Genomic DNA, 22,370 nt, shown 5'->3' on the forward strand with positions numbered 1-22,370 from the left:
AATCCAAATAGTCTTGCTTTAACACAGGTTTTTTTTACCGTAAAATCTATTTTTTTTTTTTACAGTCCCGCAGTTGATGTGTGTTTTTTAAGAGTGTTATCATCATTTGAATAGAGTAAAAAGTGTGTGTCCATGTCATGACAATCAGTCACCACACAGTAATCTTCAGAGGGTCAATGACTGTGAGCATCAAATGTTGTGATTGATTAGGTTGTATTAGGACAACCTTGGCAGTGTTTCATTTTCTATGCTTAACTTGCCCACCACGGCCACTATGTCCATTCCCACAAGCATTACATCATTCTCCTGCTTGTCCTTCACATGACCTCACACTTGAGTGATCAAATGGTGGAGGGGATAATATGAACAAGCACTCATTGAAAATGCCAAATCACAACAAGAGCTTGTTGTGTGACAATAATAGATGCAGGGGTTTTTTTAGGGATGGAAAATATTACACATGTTGTTTGAGTGCTATATTTCCACAAATCTGTCGTCGCTCAAGGCGCTTATACCGTCCAGCTTGGCTCTATTGTTATAAATCACATGGGTAAGGCAATAGAGTTGTTGGGATTTATGTGGGTTTGTGGCTTCTCTCATATAATGATTTGTTGTACAGTATGCGGGAACACAATCCTGACCATAAACATAATTGAGAAGCACGCATTTTCCTCCAATCTCCTCTAACACCAGAGGGCTTCTCAGATTTTAATCTCCTTTCAGAATCCTTGAAGGAATGAACTGGAGGCGATATTTTTGTACAGAGTAAAATGGAAAATTTTGCAAGATAGGTCTATACCAGTGGTCCCCAACCTTATTGTAACTGCGGACTGGTCAACGCTTGAAAATGTGTCCCACCGACCAGGGGGGGGTTTGTCATAAAAAAAATACAATCGTGTGCTCATGGACTGTATCCCTGCAGACTGTATTGATCTATATTGATATATAATGTAGGAACCAGAAATATTAATAACAAAAAGAAACAACCCTTTTGTGCAAATGAGTGTGAATGAGTGTAAATGGGGGAGGGAGGTTTTTTGGTTGGGTGCACTAATTGTAAGTGTATCTTGTGTTTTTTATGTTGATTTAATTAAAACCATAAGTCACCTTGACTTATGGTTTTAAAGCGAGTTACCTGTTAATTTAACAGAAAATCTAATAATCAAATGGATAGACCAGGGGTGTCAAATGGACAGCCCGAGAGCCAGATCAGGCCCGCAAACAGGTTTTATCCGGCCTGCGTGATGAGTTTGCCAGATATAAAAATTAACCTGAAATTTTTGAATGAAAGAAACAGATGTTCTAAATGTGTCCACTGGATGTCACAATAGCAAATATTTGTATATTTGTAGATGATGCTACATATGTACAAAATAAACCACATGATGTTAGCACATCAGTCGGGGAAAATGAGCAAACTACATAAATAACATACTGTAATTTGATTTTGATAGAATTTTTTTTATCTTGATGGATTGAACATTAACACCAATGAGTTGACTAATGAACATTATCACATAATTTATTCAGAAAATATGAATAACGGCAAATAAAGTATATATACTAGGGGTGTCAAATTCATTTTAAACCGGGGGCCACATGGAGAAAAATCTGCTCCCAAGTGGGCCGGACTGGTAAAATCACGGCACGATAACTTAAAAATAAAGACAACTTCAGATTGTTTTCTTTGTTTAAAAATAGAACAAGCACATTCTGAAATTGTACAAATCATAATGTTGTTGTTTTTTTTACAATTACCTGTTGCGGTTAATTGTATATATTCTTTATTTGGCGTTATTTATATTAATTTTCAATCATCCATCCATCCATCCATTTCTACCGCTTATTCCCTTCGGGGTCACGGGGGGCGCTGGAGCCTATCTCAGCTACAATCAAAATTAAAAACAATTATATCAAAATCAAATAAGAGTATGTTATTTATGTAGTTTGATCATTTTCCTCGACTTATGTACTAACATCATATGGTTTATTTTGTACATGTGTAGCATCATCTACAAAGATACAAAGAATTGCTATTGCAATATCCAGTGGACACATTAAGAACAGCTGTTTCTTTCATTAAAAAATTTCAGGTACATTTTTATACTTAGCAAACTCATCCCGCGGGCCGGATAAAACCTGTTGGTGGGCCTGATCCAGCCTTCGGGCAGTACATTTGACACCACTGATATATACTATTAACCGCAACAGGTAATTGTAAAAAAACAACAACAACATAACTTGTACAATTTCAGAATGTGCTTGTTATATTTTTAAACAAATAAAACAATCTGAAGTTGTCTTTATTTTTAAGTTATCGTGCCGTGATTTTACCAGTCCCACTTGAGAGTATATTTTTCTCCATGTGGCCCCCGATCTAAAATGAGTTTGACACCCCGGGATAGACAATAGTGTAACAACATAATGGGGCGATAATACATTTATATTCATATACAGTATATTAGGGATGTGCCGATCGATCGGCCACCCATCAGAATCTGCCGGTTTTCGTGAAAAAGTATGTGATCGGCCATTCCTAAATTTATGTTTTTTAATGCAGATCCCAAACAGTGATCCCGCCTGGCTGACATTGGGTACTATTGACTTTGTTCAACTCAAAAATTGTACCGTATTTTTCGGACTATAAGTCACAGTTTTTTTTATAGTTTGGTGTGCGACTTATACTCAGGAGCGACTTATGTGTGAAATTATTAACACATTACCGTAAAATATCAAATAATATTATTTAGCTCATTCACGTAAGAGACTAGACGTATAAGATTTCATGGGATTTAGCAATTAGGAGTGACAGATTGTTTGGTAAACGTATAGCATATTCTATATGTTATAGTTATTTGAATGACTCTTACCATAATATGTTACGTTAACATACCAGGCACGTTCTCAGTTGGTTATTTATGCCTCATATAACGTACACTTATTCAGCTTGTTGTTCACTATTCTTTATTCATTTTAAATTGCCTTTCAAATGTTTATTCTTGGTGTTTGGTTTTATCAAATAAATTTCCCCAAAAAATGCGACTTATACTCCAGTGCGACTTATATATGTTTTTTTCCTTCTTTATTATGCATTTTTGGTGCGACTTATACTCCGGAGCGACTTATACTTCGAAAAATACAGTATGTAATAAAAGAATAAGGAGCTAGTTTGAATATTGTGTTGATATTGTTAAACTGTCAGTAGCACTCACCGTAAATAAATGGAAAATGTTACAGTTACTGCATGTGATCGGTATCGGTCGATTTTACTCATGGATGATCGGTATCGGAATCGGCAGCATAAAACCCTGATCGGAACATCCCTAATATATTATTCACTGTTACAAGTGGACCTCTGAATGCAGCCATAACTGCGATGACCTCAACAAAAACAAGATTGACACCCCTGCAATAGCAGGAAAATCCGGTAGGTTGCATGGGGCACTTCCCACCTAGTCGACACAGCATTGAATCATCCAACCCATTTTTCCTGGCTTATTCTGTGTAGGGTCACATAAAGAAGATGGAGTCTATCCCAGCTGACTTTGGGTGACAGGCGGCGAACACCCTGGAATGTACGCACTACACGCGCAAACAGGCTATTATAAAATAATCATTTCTTGTAACTGAAAATTACACATCACAGCTAAGGCCACAAAGTCGACATATTGCAACAAGATGTGTGTGTGACACAATGCGAGCGCATGCACAGTGCCTACAGTGACCTGCCATATGTCTCATTGGAGGACACATAATAGCCAGGCCTTGGCCCTGAGTCGCAGCCGCCCGAAACGTGCGCAACATCTGCCGTCCCCTCCGAGCAGCCTGTGTTATCACACACGCAACCTTTGCATGCATCACGGATGGACAACTCCGCCTCAAACCCTCTATGCTCATCAAAAAACACATCTATTATTATGCAACAGTCCTGGTTCACCTAGAGAAAATCCTCTGCCAGTCCAATCACAGAATTCCCCCCCCCCACATCTTTCAATAAGTCTTCCAATCTCTCGCTCTCACCCCTCCTCCCGCTTCCTTGCGCACGGTGCGTCTCACTCAGGTTTGCCCTCATACACCTTCATCACATGGGACAAACTCCCTCCAAAGGGCTCTGAATATGCAGATTGGCTCATTCAGCTGCAGCCGCACTGTCCGCAAATGCATCTGCAGCACTTTCTGGCTCTGACTGAGCAGCAAATAAATGCTTACACTAGGCCTTTTTTTGGTGGTAATTTAGCGGTGATTGCTTCATCTGACCATTGCAGACTGCAGCTTTAGATGCCTTTTTAGGCAGAACTAACAAGAGACCAGATGTCATTAATGTAATTGTCCTTTGGCTTAGCGGTCACCTTGTTAAAAGCACTACACACTGTAGCTGAAAGTGGAAACAATAATGCAGTCAAAATTATAAAAATAATCATCATATTCAAAATAAAATAAAAGTACCAGTAGAGTATGTACAGTAGAGTACCAGCTTCTATGTTAGATACCTCTCTTTGTTTATAATGTATATTTTCTGTTGAATCTACTCTCTCTTTTATGCTGCCCTTTTTTTTGCTGCAGCTGTTACATATACTGTAGTATTGTAAATGGTTATTGTTATATATTGTATTTTTTTTTTTTTCCAAGATGGCGCCAGTATGTGCTTTGGCCCGCCATCTCTCGCTGTCAGCTCTGTTCGTTTTTGTGTTGTTTGCGTCTATTTTCGTCTCTGTCAGTTCACTGCTTGTGTATGACCGCCAAACACTGTTGGATCTTTGCCCCACTCCCACTGATATGATCAACTTTGACGTTGTTTTTTTGACGTCCCAGTCATCTTTTTCACCTGGCCGGATTCCTGCCTTCCTCTCCCCCGGCGGAAGCGTCTCCGGCGCCGCGGTAAACGTGGCGGCCAGCTGGTGAAAGTTAGGGCACTCCTGGCCCGGCTTCCCATGGCTTCCTGAAGGAGGAATGGTGCGGTATCCGGTCTCCTCCTGCACCCACGCTCGCTGGATCCCATCGGTTCCTGGCTTGTTCCTATCGTTGGTTTGGAGGAAGAGGCTTTCCGCCGTCGCTCCTGCTGTCCCCGCCCCCGGAGGCGCGGGGTGGATTCCCGCCACCTGCGAGCTGTGTGTCGGGCCCCACCTGGATTAGCTGCGGCCTTGGACGTGCTGGCCCCCGCCAGGTTCGGTCTTGTGAACGCAAGATCCTTGACAAACAAAACTTTTATCCTGAAGGATTTCTTCACTTCCCGAGGACTGGACTTCCTCTGTGTGACGGAAACATGGCTGAGAGCCGGTGAGTCCGCCCCTCTTAATGAACTTCTGCCTCCGGAGTGTTCCTACTTTAATTCTCCGCGGTCGTCCGGCCGAAAAGGAGGAGGATTAGCAGTCGTTTTTAAAAATGACTTTAAATGCCGTCAGATCCGCGTGCAATCCTCCTTTTCAAGCTTCGAACTGTGCATGTTTGAACTGGGTCTTTCTGATGTCGTCCTGTGTGCTGTCGTCTACCGACCACCCAAGTACCACAAAGACTTTATAACTGACTTTTCTGAATTTCTGACTGAAATCCTGCCCAAATATGATCGTGTCCTTATTGTGGGTGATTTTAATATTCACACCTGCTGTCCAGACGAGTCGCTTCCCAGGAGCTTCCTGAATGTAATTGACTCTTTTAACTTCGTACAATCTTTATGTGGTTCCACACATGAACGCGGGCATACACTCGATTTAGTGCTCTCGTATGGTTTGTGTGTTTTTAATTTGGACATTTGCGACGCTGTGTTCTCTGATCATATGCCGATCCTGTTTGATATTCCCACTCAGTGTCCGGTTAAATTGTGCGCTCCTCCTCAACGCTCTCGCATGTTTAATTCTTCGTCTCCTGCTCTGTTCTCCTCAATTTTTTCGACTCTTTGTGAGGATAATTCTGCAGCCTCTGTGTGTTTGAATACTGAAGAGTTGGTTTCTGGGTTCAACTCTATTTGTTTACAAACACTGGACACGATCGCTCCTTTCAAGTGCCGCCGCTCTAAAGCCACGCCTCAGCCCTGGTTGAATGACGTCACTCGGGCTGCCAGGCGCAAGTGTAGAATGGCAGAGAGAAAATGGAAAAAAGACAGGCTGCATGTGTCCTTTGCCATTTTTAAAGAAAGCCTGTTTTCCTTTCAGATGACTGTAAAGGCAGAGATGAATATATATCTATCTCAGATTATATCTTCTAATAACAACCCCAGAGTTCTGTTTAAAACTATTAACACTGTCATTGATGCTCCCAAATCTGTTGGTTTTGATGCTTCTTTTGAATTCTGTGAAAATTGTCTCAATTTTTTCACTGACAAAATTGTGTCAACTAGAGCCAGTTTATCTCAGCTTTCATATGACCCTTCTGTTCCACTGAATTTCTCTTCTGTTTTCCATCAGTTTGAGCCGGTGTCCTTTTCTGTTTTAAATGACACAGTTAGTCATATGAAGCCCTCTGGTTCTCCTGCAGACTCCCTCCCACCTCGCCTGTTTAAGGAGGTACTTGCTACTATTGGATCAAGTGTCCTTAACATTATCAATAGTAGCCTCTCTTCTGGAATAGTTCCAGTAGAGTTTAAACATGCAGTGGTACGACCTCTACTTAAAAAACCAAGCCTCGACCCCTCTATCCTCTCTAACCTTAGACCTATCTCTAATCTTCCATACATTTCTAAAATATTAGAGAAGGTTGTCTACTGTCAATTGTTGCCCTTCTTAGAGGATAATGGTATCACTGAGTTGTTCCAGTCCGGTTTTAAAGCCCTCCACAGCACAGAGTCAGCGCTTTTAAAAGTTTTTAACGATATCCTCCTGTCAACTGATTCTGGTAAATATGTTGTCCTGGTGCTTTTAGATCTGTCTGCTGCTTTTGACACCGTCGACCACGCCACCTTAATCACTCGTCTTGAGAACTGTGTGGGCATTAAGGGCGCCGCCCTCAACTGGTTCCGGTCGTACCTAACTGACAGGAGTTTTTGTGTAAAAATAGACAGTTTTATGTCTTCCACAGCTCCTTTACCACATGGGGTTCCCCAGGGCTCAATCCTTGCCCCAATCGTATTTGCGCTTTACCTTCTCCCCCTTGGTTCTATTTTTAGGAAGTACGATATTGCATTTCATTTTTATGCCGATGATTGCCAGATTTATTTTCCCATGGCACAAAATAACACGGTTCAACGTCTTATTGACTGCCTGCACGACATCAAAGCCTGGCTTTCAGCTAACTTTCTGAGCCTAAATGAAGACAAAACAGAAGTTATTTTGTTCGGTCCAAGTCGCTCCCCATCCCTCAACGTTGACCTCGGCACTCTGACCCCGTATCTCAGCGACAGTGTCACAAACCTGGGGGTAAAGTTCGACTCAGATTTTAAATTCGAAAAACAAATCAGCAGCGTCGTACAAAAAAGCTTTTATCAATTACGCCAAATAGCGAAAGTGAAACCGCTTCTATCAGGACATGATCTCGAGAAATTAATCCACGCCTTTATCTCGACTCGTTTAGACTACTGCAATGCCCTGTATGTAGGCATTAGCCAGGCCTCCCTCGCCCGCCTGCAGCTTGTGCAGAACTCTGCTGCTCGTCTGCTAACACAGACCCGCAGACGTGAGCACATCACCCCTATATTAGCGTCCCTTCACTGGCTCCCTGTGCATTACATAATCAATTTTAAACTCCTTTTATTTGTTTTTAAATGTCTAAACAACCTTGCGCCAACATATCTCTCCGACCTCCTTCAGCCTTACTGCCCCACCCGATCCCTAAAATCAGCCGATCAGCTGCTACTGACGGTCCCGGGCACAAGGCTGAAGCTTAGAGGTGACAGAGCTTTCGCCGCTGCTGCTCCCAAGCTCTGGAACGACCTACCTCTTAGTGTTAGACAAGCCTCCTCTCTTCCTGTTTTTAAATCTCTCTTAAAAACATATGTTTATTCCATGGCTTTTAACACTGAGTGATACCCATCCTGCAATGGCGCCCCATAATACACCTGGTGTGAACCTGTTTTTATGTTTTTATATTTTATTTATTTATTTTTTATCGTGTTCTGTTTGTGTTGTGTTGTGTTTGCTCGGTTCTCGTATTATTTTTAACCTGCCCATTGTACAGCACTTTGGCTACCCCTGTGGTAAATTTTAAATGTGCTTTATAAATAAAGTTGACTTGATTTGATTTGATTTGATTTGATATTATATAAACATATAATATAATATAATTTATCAGTATATATTATATACAGTATATATAATATTAAATATTACATATATGTTATATTTTATATTGCTACTACGGTACATTTTTGGTCTACTTTATACCTGCATTATCCTTTCCATCCTTACACTTTCCATCCTTTGTAACTGAGCGACTGTGTGGAACAGTTTTCCTTGTGGATCAATAAAGTTTGTCTAAGTCTAAGTCTAGAGTGGAAAAACAAGTTGCTTCTATGTTAAAGCTATTATCATATATATATGATTTATGACACCAAAAGACTTCCAAAGTTTGCGAATCGAATAAATAAATATGATCAAAATAATATCAATCTCACATTGATTCCCGAGCCATTCTTGTCACAGTGTGTTGGTGACGAACCCCAAGATGCAGAGAAAGCGGCAGGCATTGTGCGAGAAAACATGATTTAATTTAACACCATAGCAAAAAAACAAACAAAAGGGTACAAACAAAAGGCGCGCATGAGGCGGAGAACAAACTTGGCTATGAACTAAAATAGCACAAGGCTAACTGTCGACAAGAAACAAAAACACTTACTGTGACACGAAGGAACTATGACATGAGCAGAGTGAACAGAAGTAGACAGAGCTACAACGACAAGTATTATGACAGGTAGTAGTGACAATAATCCAGCCCTGACTGGAGAGGAAGGCAGATTCAAATAGCAGCTGGCTGAATGACACCAGGTGTGGCCAGGTGCCAATCAGCCACAGCTGAGGGGACAAAGCACTCAGGGAGATAATCAGGAAATAACCAAAATAAGAGCGCTGACAGGAAACAGACAGGAAAAACCAAAACATAACTGAACTGTCAGTGACAAACCTGACAATTCTGAGAGTTAATGAGGAAACCGGTTTTGGGATCTGTGACGTAGCGTTAGGAACCACAGATCCCTTCCCCATCAACAACAATGCTAATCGAGCAGACTTTGTGAAAGCCAACAACAATTACTTTAGGAAAATTATGATTCAGAACCTTATATGTTTGAGCCCGAACACAAAGAGGATGAGCAATACGTTTTAGAAGCTGAGTGCTAAACGGATGCAGCTTTATTGTGACACAGTAGCACCAGCAGCATTGCTAAGTGCTAAATATACAAACTGACAGTGATGGGCAAGTTATTTAGAAAATGTAGTAAGCTAAGCTACAAGTTACTCTTGATTAATTGTAGCAAAGCTACAGGGGAATTGTAGCAAGCTACACTACAAGCTACACAGCAAAAGTAGCTTGCTATATCAAAGCTACATTTAACAGCATTTATATACAGTATATGGACCCACAGGTACAATATCAATGTTAATGTAACTGAGATTGTACAAATGGCCCCAATAAGGGTCCATTACTATTAACTATCTGTCATTTAGCTGGGGACACCCTACAACTACCTCAAGGGGTGCCTGCGTACAATTGTATGTATTTATTTAGTTTGCCTTTTCTTTGGCCCACCCCTATAATGTTATTCATTTTCTCTACTTACAATAAAAAACAGCATCTATCTACACCTTCACAAAAAAAAACAATGACTTGTGTGTTGTTTAAGAACATTTGGTAATGGTTATGTGCAGTAAAACTTCATGAACTCAACTCACCTTAATGTGTGTTCCTAGATTTGTGTTCCACATCTTAGATGAAGAGATCAGTTATGATTTTGGTTTACAGAGTAAACAACTAAAAACTCAGGTTTTGAGCACTGTTTTCTCTAAACGCATACATTTGTCTAAATATGGCCAAGGACAAGCATGATAGTGGGTTTCCTGGACGTCGTCTTCATCACTGAAGGAAAAATCTAATCTGCAGGAGAGAATCCCTTGCCATTTTTAAGTACCGTATTTTTCGGACTATAAGTCACAGTTTTTTTCATAGTTTGGCCGGGGGTGCGACTTATACTCAGGAGCGACTTATGTGTGAAATTATTAACACATTACCGTAAAATATCAAATAATATTATTTAGCTCATTCACGTAAGAGACTAGACGTATAAGATTTCATGGGATTTAGCGATTAGGAGTGACAGATTGTTTGGTAAACGTATAGCATGTTCTATATGTTATAGTTATTTGAATGACTATTACCATAATATGTTACGTTAACATACCAGGCACCTTCTCAGTTGGTTATTTATGCGTCATATAACGTACACTTATTCAGCCTGTTGTTCACTATTCTTTATTTATTTTAAATTGCCTTTCAAATGTCTATTCTTGGTGTTGGGTTTTATCAAATAAATTTCCCCCAAAAATGCGACTTATACTCCAGTGCGATTTATATATGTTTTTTTCCTTCTTTATTATGCATTTTCGGCAGGTGCAACGTATACTCCAAAAAATACGGTATTTTTAAAAAAAAATTTTTAATCATCACCTTGAAGCGTCCCTCTGTCTCTGACTCTCTCTTCATCATGTGACATGAGTGTCACATGATTTTGCTTACTAGTTTTGATGACCAACCTTATCTTCCATTTGATTGGCCAGTCCGTAATGTTTCACCCTAACCTTAGCCAATTGTGACTCATCATACAAACAGCAACCAATCATCATGGATTTTAGTTAAAGTTAAGTTAAAGTACCAATGATAGTCACACACACACTAGGTGTGGTGAAATTTGTCCTCTGCATTTGACCCATCCCCTTGTTCAACCCCTGGGAGGTGAGGGGAGCAGTGGGCAGCAGTGGGCAGCAGCGGTGCCACGCCCGGGAATCATTTTTGGTGATTTAACCCCCAATTCCAACCCTTGATGCTGAGTGCCAAGCAGGGAGGTAATGGGTCCCATTTTTATAGTCTTTGGTGTGACTCAGCCGGGGTTTGAACCGATCTCAGGGCGGACACCCTAACCACTAGGCCACTGAGCAGGTGGCCTCTATTTTCTCTAGAGATGTCCGATATTATCGGCCGATAAATGCTTTAAAATGTAATATCGGAAATTATCGGTATCGCTTTCAACCTCCCGATTTTCCTGGAAGACTCCCGAATTTCAGTGCCCCTCCCGAAAATTTCCCGGGGCAACCATTCTCCCGATTTCCACCCGGACAACATTATTGGGGGCGTGCCTTAAAGGCACTGCCTTTAGCGTCCTCTACGACCTGTCGTCACGTCCGCTTTTCCTCCATACAAACAGCCACATAATATATGCGGCTTTTACACACACACAAGTGAATGCAAGGCATACTTGATCAACAGCCATACAGGTCACACTGAGGGTGGCCGTATACACAACTTTAACACTGTTACAAATATGCGCCACACTGTGAACCCACACCAAACAAAAATGACAAACACATTTCGGGAGAACATCCGCACCGTAACGCAACATAAACACAACCGAACAAATACCCAGAACCCCTAGCAGCACTAACTCTTCCGGGACACTACAATATACACCCCCCCAAAAAAATAATGCACTTTGTGACTTCAATAATAAATATGGCAGTGCCATGTTGGCACTTTTTTCCATAACTGGAGTTGAAGTTGTTCTCTTATTTTGGAAAACCTTGTTTTTGATTGATTGATTGAAACTTGTATTAGTAGATTGCACAGTACAGTACATATTCCGTACAATTGACCACTAAATGGTAACACCCGAATAAGTTCTTCAACTTGTTTAAGTCGGGGTCCACATTAATCAATTCATGGTAAAGTTACATTGTTTAATGCATCCAGCGGGGCATCACAACAAAATTAGGCATAATAATGTGTTAATTCCACAACTGTATATATCAATATCGGTTGATATCGGAATCTGTAATTAAGAGTTGGACAATATCGGAATATTGGATATCGGCAAAAAAGCCATTATCGGACATCTCAAATTTTCTCCATATGTATGGATGTTCTCATTCATCCAGGTCATTGTACTTTCTCCGTATTTTTTTTGGGGCCTGATTCACATTACATTTTCTCTCCTTGTAGCTTTGATGTAAGATACCTAGATACATGGGTTTACAGGTAGCTAAGCGACAGGAAAAGCTACTTGTTAAAAAAGTAGCTAAGCTACCGCCAAGCTACTGAAAAATGTAGTTAAACTACGTAGCTTAGCTACATGTAGCTTGTTACTGTCCATCACTGCAAACTAACCATGATAAACCATCATTTAAAAAAAACTTACGATACAATTTCCACTCTCGCTGGGATGCCGACCGACAGGATGCTCACATAATCCCGTTTAGATGAAGAATCCATCGCAATCCTCACGAAAGGTTAAAAAAGTTGCCACAACTAGCGTCTTTTAGTGTCTTTTTCGCCATCTGGGGGGATGTCAAAGTCGACCGCCCTCTCGGTCCATGGTCACATTTGTCTACTGTCAGGTGAGAGATGCATGAATTATAATCTAGAATTTACCTTTAGCAAGTTTGAGACGAAGCAGTAGCAGCCGTCTGCTCAGTGTGTCAACAATAGCAGCATAAGAGAGCATTAGCTCACTGTTATCAATGCGCCGCTAAAATATGCCATCTGCGTTGGCGCTTATAATAACGATATCACTCCCTTTTAAAACCCCGTTTCCATATGAGTTGGAAAATTGTGTTAGATGTAAATATAAACGAAATACAATAATTTGCAAATCCTTTTCAACCCATATTCAATTGAATGCACTACAAAGACAACATATTTGATGTTCAAACTCATACACTTTATTTTTTTTTTGCAAATAATAACTAACTTAGAATTTCATGGCTGCAACACGTGCCAAAGTAGTTGGGAAAGGGCATGTTCACCACTGTGTTACATGGCCTTTCCTTTTAACAACACTCAGTAAACGTTTGGGAACTGAGGAGACACATTTTTTAAGCTTCTCAGGTGGAATTCTTACCCATTCTTGCTTGATGTACAGCTTAAGTTGTTCAACAGTCCGGGGTTCTCCGTTGTGGTATTTTAGGCTTCATAATGCGCCACACATTTTCAATGGGGGACAGATCTGGACTACAGGCAGGCCAGTCTAGTACCCGCACTCTTTTACTATGAAGCCAAGTTGATGTAACACGTGGCTTGGCATTGTCTTAATGAAATAAGCAGTGGCGTCCATGATAAGATTGCTTGGATGGCAACATATGTTGCTCCAAAACCTGTATGTACCTTTCAGCATTAATGGCGCCTTCACAGATGTGTAAGTTACCCATGTCTTGGACACTAATACACCCCCATACCATCACAGATGCTGGCTTTTCAACTTTGCGCCTATAACAATCCGGATGGTTATTTTCCTCTTTGGTCCGGAGGACACGACGTCCACAGTTTCCAAAAATAATTTGAAATGTGGACTCGACAGACCACAGAACACTTCTCCACTTTGTATCAGTTCATCTTAAATGAGCTCAGGCCCAGCGAAGCCGACGGCGTTTCTGGGTGTTGTTGATAAACCGTTGTCGCCTTGCATAGGAGAGTTTTAACTTGCACTTACAGATGTAGCGACCAACTGTAGTTACTGACAGTGGGTTTCTGAAGTGTTCCTGAGCCCATGTGGTGATATCCTTTACACACTGATGTCGCTTGTTGATGCAGTACAGCCTGAGGGATCGAAGGTCACGGGCTTAGCGGCTTACGTGCAGTGATTCAGATTCAGATTCTCTGAACCCTTTGATGATATTACGGACCATAGATGGTGAAATCCCTAAATTCCTTGCAATAGCTGGTTGAGAAAGGTTTTTCTTAAACTGTTCAACAATTTGCTCACGCATTTGTTGACAAAGTGGTGACCCTCGCCCCATCCTTGTTTGTGAATGACTGAGCATTTCATGGAATCTACTTTTATACCCAATCATGGCACCCACCTGTTCCCAATTTCCCTGTTCACCTGTGGGATGTTCCAAATAAGTGTTTGATGAGCATTCCTCAACTTTATCAGTATTTATTGCCACCTTTCCCAACTTCTTTGTCACGTGTTGCTGGCATCAAATTCTAAAGTTAATGATTATTTGCAACAAAAAAAAAAGTTTATCAGTTTGAACATCAAATATGTTGTCTTTGTAGCATATTCAGCTGAATATGGGTTGAAAATGATTTTCAAATCATTGTATTCCGTTCATATTTACATCTAACACAATTTCCCAATTCATATGGAAACGGGGTTTGTAGTTAATTTTCAGGCCATGACATGTAAATTGAGTATTATTGGCAGTTCTTGGATGTTTTTAGAGAGTGTATAATGAGGGCAATAAGAGCCCTCGATTTGTTGACTCAATTGTTAGCTATTTATTTAGGATTTCGAATGCATAAAAAAGCCAAGCATATGTGTTCTTGTCTTACATAAGGATTGTGAATGATAAACAGCACATCTCTTTCAAATGTTTGTGTATTTCCAGTATGACTGATCTGATAACATGGTCAGAGTGCAGAAGTGTGACTCCAGTGATGTCACTCTCTGAAAATAGCTGGAGGTATTCAAAGCTAAATATTTAAAATGGCTGACTAAATTTGTGGCATTTTGTGATGTTTAAACGGTGTTTTCACATGCTTTGCGGCTTGTAAACACAATTGGATATGGTTTAATGGATACAATAAAACACAAATAGGCATATAAAGTCAACTTGTTTTTACTTTCAGCACCAGGGAACACCATTGATGCTGACTTCAAACAAGTTCATAAAAGACGGTGGTTTCCCTCTCCGTAGAGTTTCCTGCAGCGTAGTATTACAGTAAAAACCAAATTCAAGCTCTATGTGAACAAGTGCACTGCTTGCCAACACAAATGACGGCAGGAGTGGGCCAGCTTCCAAAGTCCACCCCTGACTATGATGAGGGAAAACTAATGGGGGGGAGAATCGATACAAACCAAAGTATAACGACTATTATTTTTTGCCTGCTGATAGTTTGGAGTTTGTTCAGTCATCTCTCACATTTCCTAAACAAAACTGTCCGCAGATCAATTAAAACATTCCTGCAGATCACACAGCGGCTAAGCCCCAGGGCTGAATGTGTTTTGACGAGATGCAATGAAGACTGCTCTTCAGGCTCAGCATCCTGCAGTCTCATCACTCACTGTGAGGCCAACCGCTTCTTCCATCAGCCGCATTTGAGTTTGGTTATGTCAGCAACTTTTCCTCTAGCACACACACAGCCTGTTCTTGAGCCGCTTGAAGTATCCACTGAGTGGCAGGCCGTATAGACAAATGGCCGCATTGTGGTCATGCTCCTTCTGGGAGCACGCTGAGCCTCCAAGTCAGAGGCCACATCCTTCCTCAACAACATGATACCGCCTCTGACCAAGATGAGTCCACTCTGTGTATAAACATTCACCACTTCATAGAGCAGTTTTAAGAAAAAAAAAGCTTTGCTACACTTCTTAAAAAGGACTGTGGAGAGGCGGGGCCGGCAGTCCGACAGCGAGGCAGGGGCGGCGAGGAGGCGTGGACGGCGAGCGAGCAGCGAGGCGGGGCGTGCCGGGAGCGACGCCACAATCATTACAAGGTGCGTGGATCGCTCAGGGTGATCCACGCACCTTGTAATGATTGTGGATCTCAGCCGCCATCTTGGAGCGGGCTCCGGTGTGCCCTGCCTCGCTGTCGGACTGCCGGCCCCGCCTCTCCACAAGGACCTATGAGGAATTTTGTATTTTCTGACTTATACATTTTGTTACAATGTTGGGTATTTGTGTTAAACAATATCAAAGGGTCAATTTATAAGGTTCATGCATTTTGGCGTGAGCTTGCATTAAAGGCCTACTGAAATCCACTACTACCGACCACGCAGTCTGATAGTTTATATATCAATGATGAAATCTTAACATTATAACACATGCCAATACAGCCGGGTTAACTTATAAAGTGACATTTTAAATTTGCCACTAAACTTCCGGTTCGAAACGCCTCTGAGGATGACGTATGCGTGTGACGTAGCCCGGGGAACACGGGTATGCCTTCCACATTGAAGCCAATACGAAAAAGCTCCGTTTTCATTTCATAATTCCACAGTATTCTGGACATCTGTGTTCGTGAAATCTGTTGCAATCATGTTCATTGCATTATGGAGAAAGAAGCTGAGCAAGCAAAGAAGAAAGTTGTCGGTGCGAAATGGACGTATTTTTCGAACGTAGTCAGCAACAACAGTACACAGCCGGCGCTTCTTTGTTTACATTCCCGAAAGATGCAGTCAAGATGGAAGAACTCGGATAACAGAGACTCTAACCAGGAGGACTTTTGACTTCGATACACAGACGCCTGTAGAGAACTGGGACAACACAGACTCTTACCAGGATTACTTTGATTTGGATGACAAAGACGCAGACGTGCTACTGTGAGTATGCAGCTTTGGCTTCTAAACATTTGATCGCTTGACCGTATGTGCGCAACTTTTTTTTTGCGTATGTACGTAACTTTTTTAAAATATATAAGCTTTATGAACCTTGGGTTAGGTGAACGGTCTTTTGGGCTGAGTGATTGTGTGTGTTGATCAGGTGTTTGAATTGTATTGGCGTGTTCTATGGAGCTAGGAGCTAGCATAGGAGCTAGGAGTTAGCATAACAAAGACGTAGGTGTTTTTATGCAGGATTAATTTGTGTCATATTAAATATAAGCCTGGTTGTGTTGTGGCTAATAGAGTAAATATATGTCTTGTGTTTATTTACTGTTTTAGTCATTCCCAGCTGAATACCAGGTACCGAGTATGCAGCCTTGGCTGCTAAACATTTGATAGCTTGACCGTACGTGCGCGTCACGTACGTAACTTTTTAAAAATATATGAGCTTTATGAACCTTGGGTTAGGTGAACGGTCTTTTGGGCTGAGTGATTGTGTGTGTTGATCAGGTGTTTGAATTGTATTGGCGTGTTCTATGGAGCTAGGAGCTAGCATAGGAGCTAGCATAGGAGCTATCATAACAAACACGCAGGTGTTTTTATGCAGGATTAATTTGTGGCATATTAAATATAAGCCTGGTTGTGTTGTGGCTAATAGAGTATATATATGTCTTGTGTTTATTTACTGTTTTAGTCATTCCCAGCTGAATATCAGGTCACCCCCGGCTCTCACAGCATCTTCCCTATCTGAATAGCTTCAACTCCCCACTAGTCCTTCACTTGCACTTTACTCATCCACAAATCTTTCATCCTCGCTCAAATTAATGGGGAAATTGTCGCTTTCTCGGTCCAAATCTCTCTCACTTCATGCGGCCATCATTGTAAACAATAGGGAACTTTGCGTATATGTTCAACTGACTATGTCACGCTACTTCCGGTAGGGGCAAGCCTTTTTTTTATCAGATACCAAAAGTTGCAATCTTTATCGTCGTTGTTCTATACTAAATCCTTTCAGCAAAAATATGGCAATATCGCGAAATGATCAAGTATGACACATAGAATAGATCTGCTATCCCCGTTTAAATTTAAAAAATTCATTTCAGTAGGCCTTTAAGGTTTTGGATGCCTCTGTTTGCAGGGTTTTGCAGTCTGGCACGTTGTAACGTTACTGCAAGGTGGACGTACTAATTTAGACATTAAGTCAAGCTCTCAGCTCTGCTTCAGGCTATGAGGAATTTATTAACTTTTATTATTTATTATTATTTATTTAGAATCAAACATCTTGCAGGTAGACTAAACAACAACATTATCAACAAAAAACAAACAAATAACATCAATAAGAACAAGAAAAATAAATCATTGATCTGATGACTTTAGTATCATTTATATACAAATAATATAGTAGTGGTTAGCTTCTTGTGTCGTCCTGCTCGGTTTGTGTGTGTGTGTAGCATGCTTAGCCATTCCTTTTTTCTGCAGTCCTCTGGTGATAATGATACTTGGAAGAATCTTAGTTTATTTTCCGCCATGGGGGTGAGGAATTAATATCTTAGAAATGGCTTGGCACTGCGAATAGACGACGTGTTCGTTGCAGCTGGCTCTCAAATTCGGGCCGGTGTTCTGGCAAGACACGCACCCTCTTGTAATTAATGCAATGCCTGCATATGTGTAACAAGGAATAAGGCAATGTACTGTAATTGTGTCTCCTTGACCATGAATCCTTTTTTAAGGAATATTTCACGTGAGTACAAACTTTAGCCATTCAAACAATGGGACACAGCAGTGGTAAAGATCAACTGGGCTGGTCAGTTCACCACCTGATCAGCAGTCAGTTAAAAAAGGTACTGTACTGTACCTTTACAAATATTACATCTCAGGTGTCAAACTCAAGGCCCGGGGGCCAAATCTGGCCCGCCACATTATTTTTATGAGGCCCGCCTGGAAATAATATGTGTTAATAAAATGTTTAATCTTTTCTTACTAAATATATTTGTTCTTTCCCTTTTGACATTAAAAATCATGTACTGAATGCAATTGCATATGTTTTAAAATTAAATATTATCAAATTCAAAATATTATATTATCATGTATTCCAAAAATATTTTTTGTTAAAGTAAAGATAAATACTGTACTTAAATATCTGCTTGACTTATGATTTAAAAACAATTTATCAATCAAATTGGCAACTGTAAAATTGACAATAGATTTTGTGGTTAAATTCCGCCGACTGAGTTTTTTACCGTAAAATCAACTTTGGGACTGTTTTTTTTCCATATACAGTAAGACACTAAAACATTAAAAAACAAACAAAAAACAATAAAACAACAAGATGTTACAGTAAAAACAAACAAACTGGCAGCTCTGTTGCTTGAATTTTACTGCTAAAAAGAGTGGTATTGTTTTTCCATTACATTCCATTTATTAAATTGTTTTATTTGCTGTAAAAACCCACTGCTTTTACTGTAAAATTCTGGTGACTGAGATGCCAGTTTTTAAAGTGAAATTTAAATATTTTTTTTGCAGCGTATGTAAAAAAATATATTAATGTATTTTATATATACATGTATATTCATATATTACTCATTGTTAAAAACGGCCCTCTGAGCGCAACCATAACTGCGATGTGGCCCTCAATGAAAACGAGTTTGACACCCCTGCATTAAAGGACGGCAACCTTTTGACCCTAAAACAGATTATTTTTATTGTCATTATTTTCTGTGGAATAAATTCATGTTGAAATATGAACAAATGGAAATGTAGTCCGCATAACACAACGGCTCCTGTTCTACCTTACAGGCTCTACTCTATTCAGTCCTACTTGACCATCTTTTCCATTCACCAAGGCTTATAGGTTTGCAAATTCAGACTCAAAATCCAGGCTAAAAGCATTCACCTGCGTTACATCACTGCCATGCTTTATGTGAATATTCTAATAACATTAAAAACCTTGGTAGTTTTGCTCAGCGGTTCATAGTTCACTTTATTTTAATTTTTTTTACATGATAATGTACGCTGCCCGATTCTCGTGTGCACTTTTTGAAATCAACATGTCAGAAAGCAGCTTTAAGCCCTGGGACTGTTACACACAACACATCAGCGCTAAGCTTTACAGGGAGGGGATGATCAACATTCTAAAAGTTATTACAAATACTGTCACTTTTGTGTTTATTTAAAGCACAATCGCTCTAAACAGTTTGAAACAGTAGTTCCCCAGAGACCTCGACAAGACTGCTGACCAGTGCTGCCATCAACAATTTAACCATCTCTGTGTTTTTTCATGAGGTGGTGCGTTGAGCTGAACTCACACTGACGTCATAGCTTAGCTGTCAACCCCACATTACCCCCCTTACGCTTACACCTTCAGTTGTTTACAGTTCTATCTGGCAAAAACAAGGTACGATCTACTTTTTGGTTATTGCACATTAAAACTCACGTAAGCAGTTTTCGTTTAAATAGACTTCACTTGATTCTATTGACTATGTCACATTTAATGGCAGAACAGACTAAACAAAAGAAAGTACTTTTTATATATTGAACGTAAAAGACCAATTATTATCTTCATTCCGCACTCCATCCAGCTGTATAATCACTCGCCATACAGCAATAGATGATATCTGTCTATTACCTGGCCGCTTCTATGTTAGCTACCTCTCTTTGTTTATAATGTATATTTTCTGCTGGATCTACTCTCTATGTTATGCTGCCCTTTTTTTGCTGCAGCTGTTACATATACTGTAATATTGTATATGGCAATTGGGACTTGTTATATATTGTATATATTATATAAAAATAAAATGTAATATAATAGTATAATATATCGGTATACATTATATACTGTATGTATAATATGTAAATATTACAAATATGTTATATTTTATATTGCTACTATGGTACATTTTTAGTCCACTTTATACCTGCATTATCCTTTCCATCTTTACCCTTTCCATCCTTTGTAACTGAGCTACTGTGTGGAACAATTTCCCTTGTGGATCAATAAAGTTTGTCTAAGTCTAAATCTTAAGTCTTTAAGCGCTGTCTTTCTATCTTGTAAGTCATTTATCGGTACAATATACTTTCTGGCATCATCCTAAAGAGGACCTAATAAAAATGTCATTTTTGCTGACTTTACAATGTTATGGATCCAGCAAGGTGCATGTACTTATTTGGACATCAAGTCAAGCGCTCAGCCAGCTTCAGGCTATGAGGAAACACAAGAAATTGGTAACATAAAGTATTAATATTTTCATCTAATTGTGGCATGTGCATAAAAACACCAATGTGCGCCATGCAATGACATCAATCATATTAAAAGCGTTTCTTTTTCATACAGTCTTAATTTATCAGCGAGTGTGCAGGTGTACTTATTATTGTGACAGGGTGAATCTATATAATGTTTATGAAGTTTATTTTCAACCATGACTGAAAAGAAATAGCGGTGACAATGTATATTGTCAGAACAATTGTATCTAAGTTATCACTAAACTTTGTGTTACATTGAGTTCAGCTCGCCCTGCGAGAGGACAAAATCTGTCTTTGATCCTACCAAGCAAAAGGCTTGTAAAACTCCACTGTGTAGGATGGGGAGCGACATGAGGGTGTCGGTTTCTTTGATGTATTGTAATCCACAGGAAGATTTTGTCTTAAAGTTAAAGTTAAAGTACCAATGATTGTGACACACACACTAGGTGTGGTGAAATGTGTCCTCTGCATTTGACCCATCCCCTTGATCACCCCCTGGGAGGTGAGGGGAGCAGTGGGCAGCATCCGTACCGCGCCCGGGAATCATTTTTGGTGATTTAACCCCCAATTCCAACCCTTGCTGCTGAGTGCCAAGCAGGGAGGTAATGGGTCCCATTATTATAGTCTTTGGTATGACTCGGCCGGGGTTTGAACTCACAACCTACCGATCGCAGGGCGGACACTCTAACCACTAGGCCACTGAGTAGGTTGACCCGAGATCTACAAAGCGGAGAGGAGGCAGGGCCTGACCTCCCTTCAGGCACCTTTTCTTTGAACTGTTTTGTGACCAAGGGCAATGGCTGTTTACGACCTTTTCTTTGAACCAACCTTTTCTTTGAACTGTTTTGTAATCAAAGGCGGCGGCTGTTTACGACCCCCGTCCCTTTAGAAACAGCTGTTGCCATGTAATCAGGGAAAGTCCAAATATATATATACTTAAACACTGTACATTTTCAAAAGATAAATAATGTTACTTTTGGAGAGGGTGGGGCGTGGTTTCATTGCAATCTGGAAATACGTCCAAAGACGTACATATTGCAGAGAGGTTCAAAAAAGGAGACATAAAAGTGCCTGCAGAGCAAAATTCACACCAAAGCATGTCCAATATATATTATCTACAAAAGGAAAATAAGACAACTTGTGGTGAAGATTCTGAAAAACAAACAAACAATGCATCCCGTATCGTTTCAATACAGTACCAAGTATCTATTGGGGGTGTTTCTATACAGCTCATTAATGCATCTTGATCATAACTTACATTAGAGTCAAAGAGATCGATGCTGTCCAGGCTCTTGCTCCTGTGAATTCGGCCCTTGATGCGCCGGAGCGATGGCTTGCCCTGAATGGTGCTCGCAGAGGAGGCGGCCGTGATGGAGCCAGCGGTCGGGCTGGGGTGTATCCTAAGGTCGACAGGAGAAAGAAAGACAACAGAGCTCAAAAACTGTCTAGTACATTTGTAACACAGCGGGACGACTGGCCTGAGGCTAACGAAAAGGAAGAAGAACACAGTGGGAATGTTCCTGCCTTTTCAAAGGCCACAGTTTTCTACCACCCGCTGATTAAAATGGCATTTAAAATACATCTATAGTTGGATTTAATGTCACAAAGACCATGCAGGGGTTTGTGCTAAGGGAGCATCACACACAAGGGGGCCTCAGCAGCTCTGCTGTCCGCCCTAGCCA

General features: G+C 40.4%; 1 protein-coding gene across 8 annotated transcripts in view; it reads right to left on the minus strand.

The window, feature by feature from the left end:
- The window catches only part of tjp1b (tight junction protein 1b), a 243,042-nt gene that overhangs the window by 92,826 nt on the left and 127,846 nt on the right, over nt 1-22,370 (minus strand). For all 8 annotated transcript variants that reach the window (XM_062035403.1, XM_062035407.1, XM_062035399.1 and 5 more), the window contains one exon: nt 21,947-22,088. In XM_062035403.1, the coding sequence (XP_061891387.1) occupies nt 21,947-22,088 (142 nt within the window). The remainder of the gene's footprint in view (nt 1-21,946; nt 22,089-22,370) is intronic.

The sequence above is a fragment of the Entelurus aequoreus genome, linkage group LG24 (genome assembly GCF_033978785.1).
Source record: "Entelurus aequoreus isolate RoL-2023_Sb linkage group LG24, RoL_Eaeq_v1.1, whole genome shotgun sequence".
Lineage (NCBI taxonomy): Eukaryota > Metazoa > Chordata > Actinopteri > Syngnathiformes > Syngnathidae > Entelurus > Entelurus aequoreus.